This window comes from Heloderma suspectum, chromosome 5 (genome assembly GCF_057233095.1).
Source record: "Heloderma suspectum isolate Gila_16-S chromosome 5, 16-S_ref, whole genome shotgun sequence".
Lineage (NCBI taxonomy): Eukaryota > Metazoa > Chordata > Lepidosauria > Squamata > Helodermatidae > Heloderma > Heloderma suspectum.
The window spans coordinates 75,741,292-75,747,971 of record NC_139462.1 but is presented as its reverse complement, the minus strand read 5'-3'; the positions used below and the strand labels follow the sequence as shown (position 1 = coordinate 75,747,971).

The following is a 6,680-nucleotide window of genomic DNA, read 5'->3' as shown; positions in this document are numbered from 1 at the left end:
CGCTTCACGAGTCTTTCCCCCGCCCCTTCTCAGCGCCAGTCAAGTGGAGGATTGTTCCAGATGGGCAGCCGCCGCTGCCAATGAAAGTACAGGCTCGCGTGTCAACGAGGCGGAGAGTGGGGGCGAGTTGTAAACACGTGCCGGCTCCCTGGGGGCGGAGCTAAAACCGAACGCCGGGTATTTCGTAGGGTCTCCGGCGAATAGACCGGCGTCGCCCGGGGGTCTTGTTGTTATGATAGTCATGTAGCGCTAGGTGGAGGTAGCGTGGAACGCAGTGCGGCCCTGCGCCTGTCTACTCAGGAGTAAGTCCTATGGGTTTAGTGGGCCTCGCTTCCAGACAACCGGGTACAGGATTGCATGCTAGGAGTCTATGACATCGACGGTGGCTGCTTGAACATTGGCGGAGTTTCAGTCTCTGCGGGAGAGGAAATATTTTGTTTCGGCTTTTATAGGTAGTGTGCTAGGATGCGAAGGAAGCTGTCCTAAGGGAAATATCCAGATGATTTTTTATGTTACTTGTGACCTGCTTTGGTCGGCTTTGTATCCGGAAAGGCGGTATACAAATTTGTTGCTCAGTCGTCTCCGACTCTTCGTGATCCCCATGGCCTTCCTGTCCTGCGCTCTCTCCCGGAGCGTGCTCAAGTCCATATTCATTGCATCGGTGATGCTATCCAGCCATCTCATCCTCTGCCGTCCCCTTCTCCTTTTGCCTTCAATCTTTCCCAGCATCAGGGTCTTTTCCAGGGACTTTTCTCTTCGCATTAGGTGGCCAAAATATTGGAGCTTCAGCTTCAGTATCTGTCCTTCCAATGAGCACTCAGGGTTGATTTCCTTTAGGATGGACTGATGTGACCTCCTTGCAGTCCAGGGGACTCGTAAGAGTCTTCTCCAGCACCACAGTTCAAAGGCATCGATTCTTCGGCGCTCAGCCTTCCTTATAGTCCAGCTCTCACAGCCATACGTTACTAAGGGCAAAATCCTATGCACGTTTAGACAGCAAAACCGGCTTACACCATCCCAGCTATGCTGGCTGGGGGATGTTGGGAGTTGTAGGACTTTTTTTTTTTTTGCTGCCCTAACATGCATCGAATTACCTTAGCTACTGATTTAAGGTTTAAAAGCTAGAAAGTAAATGTATGCTACTTCATAATCTATGCAACTAGATCACAAATCTAGTATATAGAGAAGCAGCAAAGGTAAGGTTGGTATCTGAGTCAGTGTTCAGATTTCACGGGGGGGGGTGTCTGATTCCCTGCATCATTATTAACAACCCCATAGGGAGCAATCCTATTGGGATAGGTGGCTGCCTCCAAGTGCCTATCCAATGCAGGGCAGAGGGGAATGCGGAGGAGATGTTCTCCGCGCTCCAGCTGCCCTGCATTCATGGTTAGACGGCTGATTTCGGCAGTCTAGCAGAGGAACGTTGGAGTGGGGTTGGGGGGGAGACCAGACAGTGCATAGAAAGCATTGTACCAGCACTTCCCCACTCCCCACCCCTTCCCGTCCCTGAGAACGCGCTCCTTTGCCCCGCTCCGTGTTTCTCTTACAAGCTTGGAGCCTGGGGACTATCCGTGCCACCTATGAGGTGGGGGAGGCGACAGGGAGGTGGTTTTCTGGGAACTGACCTTGGAGTGCAAGGTCTGAAGTCGGTTCCTGAAAACTGAACACTTCTGTGGCCCTCTAGCCACTGGCTAGTGGTCATAGGATTGCGCCCTTAGTTGCTGTTTCTAGAAGGCATCAGGAATGTTTTGGCAAGAATGGAGGGAGTCTAAGATGGATCTTGTGTATTTCATTGAATTGCTATCTCTCTCCAACACATTTTTCATATAATCTGAGCATTGGTCTGCCTTTTACAGACCACAAATGTTTCCATACCAGTCATTTCCTATCGTACTGACAGCATTCGTTCACCCATTTGTTCTAATTTGAATCTGGAGGATGTTCATCCCAGACTACTTTGTGGGACTCAGGCGCTAACTGCACACCACATATAATATCTTTGTTTAAAATGTACATATGTTTATAATGCCATTTGTTCCAAAGAGAAAAGCAGCTTTGGGAGTGGGGCCATTAGGCATTGTTCCTAACATGAGGTTCTAAATATGCATTTTGTCCCAACGTAAATGCATTTAAGATAGCTGTCTAAATAGGGCTTGAACCTGTATTTTACAGCTCCGTAAGCGTGAGTATAAATAACCTTGACAATCTCCACGTTCTGCATATGTTTGTTGGACATTTTCAGGACTTTTTCTTTTGCTCTCTAGCAGAATTTTCAGGTGAATTCTAGAGTTTACTATGAAAATTTTAAACAAATAAAAATTCGTCAGTTGGTTACATACTGGAAATACACACACCTATTTCTTGTAGCTAGAAAAGTGACTTACTGGCTGTGTTCGGACATCACTGAAATGAGCCTAGCTTCTCCATGGCTTCCATGTACCCCATTCCCCTGAAGCGGCCACGGGGAGAAGCTTGGAAGCTTTTGCTCCTGTTATCAATTATCCACTTGCCATGTCTTCTGAACCCTGCAAACTGTGGTTAATGTCAACTTTGGTTTGTTTAAAACAAGTCATCTTTCAACAAACCATAAACATTAACCATGAGGTTGATATCTGATTTAGGGCTTGTCTACACGAGGGTTTTAGCCCACATCTTTACTGGGGCTTCTGCTTCTGGATTCTTTGTGGGATTAAGTTCGTCTCCTTTACATGTGCCTACACATGCTTTTTTTCTAGGGATTTCCTTTCTCTGCAAGTTCTATATGTTTCATTATACAGCCACAAGATGGTGCTATGGTATAGTGGAATTGGGGAAGTACATGCAGCTGTTGCAGTGCTTCATCACACTTCTAGAAAAAATGCCAGACTTTTCCTGATCTTAAGAAAACCGGCATAAAGGTTATAAAGAATGGGGGAGGCCCTGGAGGTTGACAACATTGTGTAAAGGACCCACAAACATCCGTGAATGACCAATCACGGGTGTATGATCATGTTTAATCAAGATGCCGAAAGTGTTTAAATATCTGAGGGGGCCTGGCTCTCTTTACCTTCTCTACTTGGAAGTCAGTTTCATTAGGTTCAATTAGAATTACTCCTAGGTAAGTGTTTATAGCAGGGGTGAGCAACTTCTAGGTGCCTGGGGGCTATTTTTTGCCCCTAGATTACCTCCAGGGGCTGCAGTATGTGCCCCCCCCTCAAAAAGGGCCCAAATCATTGGTCTGCCACCAAAATTCAGCAGCAAACTCCTTTATAGCCTTACAGGGCGCTACAATTAGTGAATTTTGCTGGTTTCCAAGATAAATGTAATCCTTTAGGTGCTCTGTAGTGGCTATGGACACCATTTTTTTAAAAAACGGGCCACATGTGGCCCATGGGCTAGATGTTGTCCACCTTTGGTCTGTAGGATTGCAATCTTAGCTACTGTTTTTAGAAAGTGGTGGTGCTAGGAATATTTTGAATAAAATGGAAAGAGATCAGTCTTGTAAATTTCATTAAATCATACACAGCCCTTGCACATCTATTCCCTATAATTTGAGCATCAGTCTGGCTTCTGGTTACCTTTTCAGTCGTTTTCTCTGGTATTGAGAACTCAACAAACTGTGCTTAATGTTAGCTATGGTTTGTTTAAAACAAGTCAGCTACAAACTGGTTCATGAAGCAGGCTTCTTTCAACAAACCATTGTTAACATTCAGCACAAACCATTCTAATTTCTCTACATTTATATTTCATGTACATTGAAATTTTATTTGACTGGCCAGAAAAGTATCTACATTGTAATAAAAATGCATGGGTGCCAACACTTGACAAATGAGTAAATGCTATACTAGAGCTACATGCTGTACTTGGTCAGGTGTCAGGTAAGAGGTTTGTCAGGGGAGAGGCAGAAGATGATTGGGTAAGGGAGCAATTCTGTGGCTACGAGACACTGTCTAGAGGGCTGTAGGATTTTTCGAAATCTGAGCCAGTGCGCTGAATGTGGTTCCCCAAAACTGCGCTCCCTGCCCTGTCGCCCTTGTAGCCTGTGTGGTTCTCTCCATGCCAGCTAGTCTCCATGCTCAGAAATGGAGCATGGAGATGGGGGAAAAGTGGGTGGTCCTGGGGGCAGGAAGGGGAGGAGACCATGGAAGCCTCTTTATTCAGCTTCCTATGTGCCAAGCGGCCTCCTTCCCTTCCCCAAAGCTGTGGCTAGACAGCCAAAATCAGCCATCTCACCAAAACAATGCAGGGCAGCCGAAGCATGGAGATAAGGATTGTCTCCGTGCTCTGGCCACCCTGCATTGGGTACTTGGCAGCCTCCGACATTGGAGGCTGCTGACTATCTCAACAGGATTGTGCCCTAAGAAAACAACCCCTGACATAATGAGAAAATGGGAAATGTGTTTATCCAATCCAGGAACACCCAAGAAAGTACTCTGAAATACAGTCAGGGCCAGAAATATTGGAACAAGGATAACTGTTTTGGCAGTTGGCCTCTGTACACCACCACATTGAAGGTGAAAGGAAACACACCCAGATGGGAGCAAAGTCAGAACTTTCAGCTGTATTTCAAGGGGTGTGACAAAAGTGGGGCACTAACCATTCAGGAAGGACAGCCAGTGGCATACACACACCCCTGTCGTTGGTGGCTCATAAGTAATGGAACAAATCAACATCATTTCAAACTTAAGGATCACCTTTAATACCTGGATGAAAATCCTTTGCAGTCAACGACTGCCTGAGGTCTGGAACCCATGGACATGACCAAATGCTCGAGATGCTTTGCCAGGCCTTTACTGCAGCTGTCTTTAGCTGCTGCTTGTTTGTGGGTCTTTCTGCCTTCAGTCTTATTTTCAGTAAGTGAAAAGCATGGTCTATTGGGTGGAGATCAAGTGACTGACTTGGCCATTGAAGAACATCCCACTTCTTTGCCTTGAGAAACTCTTGTGTAGCTTTTGCTGTTTGTTTTGGGTCATGATCCATCTGCAATATGAAGCGGCGTTCTATCAGTTTGGCAACATTCGGCTGAATCTGAGCAGAAAGTATAGCCCTATACACTTCAGAATTCATCCTGCTGCTTTGCTCAGCAGTCAGGTCATCAATAAACACCAGTGACCTGACTCCATTGGCAGCTGCTTGTCAGCCATTTGTTTCATTACTTATGAGCCCCCAACAATGGGTGTGCGTGTATGCCAATGGCTGTGCTTCCTGAATGGTTAGTGCCCCACTTTTGTCAAACCCCTTGAATTACAGCTGAAAGTCCTGACTTCGCCCCCTTCTGGATGTGTTTCCTTTCAACTTCAATGTGGTGGTGTACGGAGGCCAGTTGCCAAAACAGTTATCCTTGTTCCAATATTTCTAGCCCTGACTGTCAACAACTATTTTAACATATGCTTATGTCCTATGGAAGTCAACGTGATATAACTAAGATCTTGACTTTAAGCATGAGTATAGAGGGCTTGCTATGAAGAGATATTAATCAGATATTTAAATTAACATGCTGAAGTCTAGTCTGCTTTCTTCTTATTAAACAAGTCTTATCTTTGTGTGAGAAAGAAGAAAAACTAGGATTTTAGCAGCATCACCTTGTCATTCTTAAAGCTTTTCTACATGAGGTTGTTAATCTTCTGTTATCTACTTTAGGTTTTGTCAAAGAATTGAAATCTGAGCATAACATGAGGAGTGTTTCCTTTCCTGCTTTTTCACTACATAACCTTTAGGTAGCACTGTGGTATAGTGTTATAGTGTGAAAGAAAAGTGTTCTTTTGCTTTCAAAAATACTGCATTTACCCTGCTCTAAATTTTTTTTGCCAAAACTACTCTTTAAAAATAGGAGTGAAAGTGGAGGGTCATGATGTCATCTAAACAACCTGTTAATAACCCTGAGTAAGGAACAACAAGCACACAATGAATGCCTCATGTAGAAAAGCTCTTAGGCTGCAATACTCTGTACACTTAGCTGGGAGCAAGCTCCACTGAACACAGTGGGAGTTACATTTGAGTAAACATGTACCAGATTGAGCTCTTACACTGCTGTTGATATGAAACACATTTACTTGGAAGGGAGTCCCATTTATTTTAGTAAAGCCTCCTTTCAAGTAAGAATGCTTAGAGTTGTGCTCTGAGGTGAGGGTCGTAAAATATATTTAAATATTCTGGAATATTCTGAAATGCAAAAGAAGCAAAATATGCTGCTGGCTGAAAATTATATTTGTTTAAAATATATATTTTAGGAAAGATAAGGCATTGGATAGATTATAATGAGAAGTATAGTGTACAGTGAAATAATTTGCAGTTTAGATCTCTGTTAGTAAAACATTTTTCAGGCTATAACTTTTTTTTCTTCCCATTTCCAATGTTGTTTTCTTTTTAATAATCTTCAGTATCACCAGCACAGATGGCAAGTAAAGCTCTTTCATAATGTCCAGAGGAAAAATGCTGCAAGATAAATAAGTGCATATTTATTAAATGTGTCATATATTGTCAAGGTTCCCCCTATGACCTGGACCCCTTGAGCAACTTCTTAAGGATCTCTTGCCTCCATAAGAATCCCACCTTCCTTCTTTTACCTTCCCCTTTCCAGTAACATGGGGTTTAGGCTGTAGACATGGGGTGACTGACACTCTAGACACAGGGTCTAACTACAACAGTTCACTAGTAGATTTAAAGCAAACAAATTATAACTAAAGGTATTTACACAATAG

At 43.9% G+C, this 6,680-nt stretch overlaps 1 protein-coding gene and 1 long non-coding RNA gene across 3 annotated transcripts in view; one reads left to right on the top strand and one right to left on the bottom strand.

The window, feature by feature from the left end:
• The first annotated feature begins 142 nt into the window (after window positions 1-142).
• Window positions 143-6,680, top strand: part of LOC146344017 (uncharacterized) — a 93,076-nt gene continuing 86,538 nt past the window's right edge. Inside the window, exon 1 of the long non-coding RNA XR_014792120.1 lies at window positions 143-302. This is a non-coding gene — a long non-coding RNA (uncharacterized LOC146344017). The remainder of the gene's footprint in view (window positions 303-6,680) is intronic.
• Window positions 6,167-6,680, bottom strand: part of ANXA10 (annexin A10) — a 47,862-nt gene continuing 47,348 nt past the window's right edge. For both annotated transcript variants that reach the window (XM_084856420.1, XM_084856421.1), the window contains one exon: window positions 6,167-6,414. In XM_084856420.1, coding sequence (XP_084712546.1) covers window positions 6,346-6,414 — 69 coding nt within the window. In that variant the 3' untranslated portion in view covers window positions 6,167-6,345. The remainder of the gene's footprint in view (window positions 6,415-6,680) is intronic.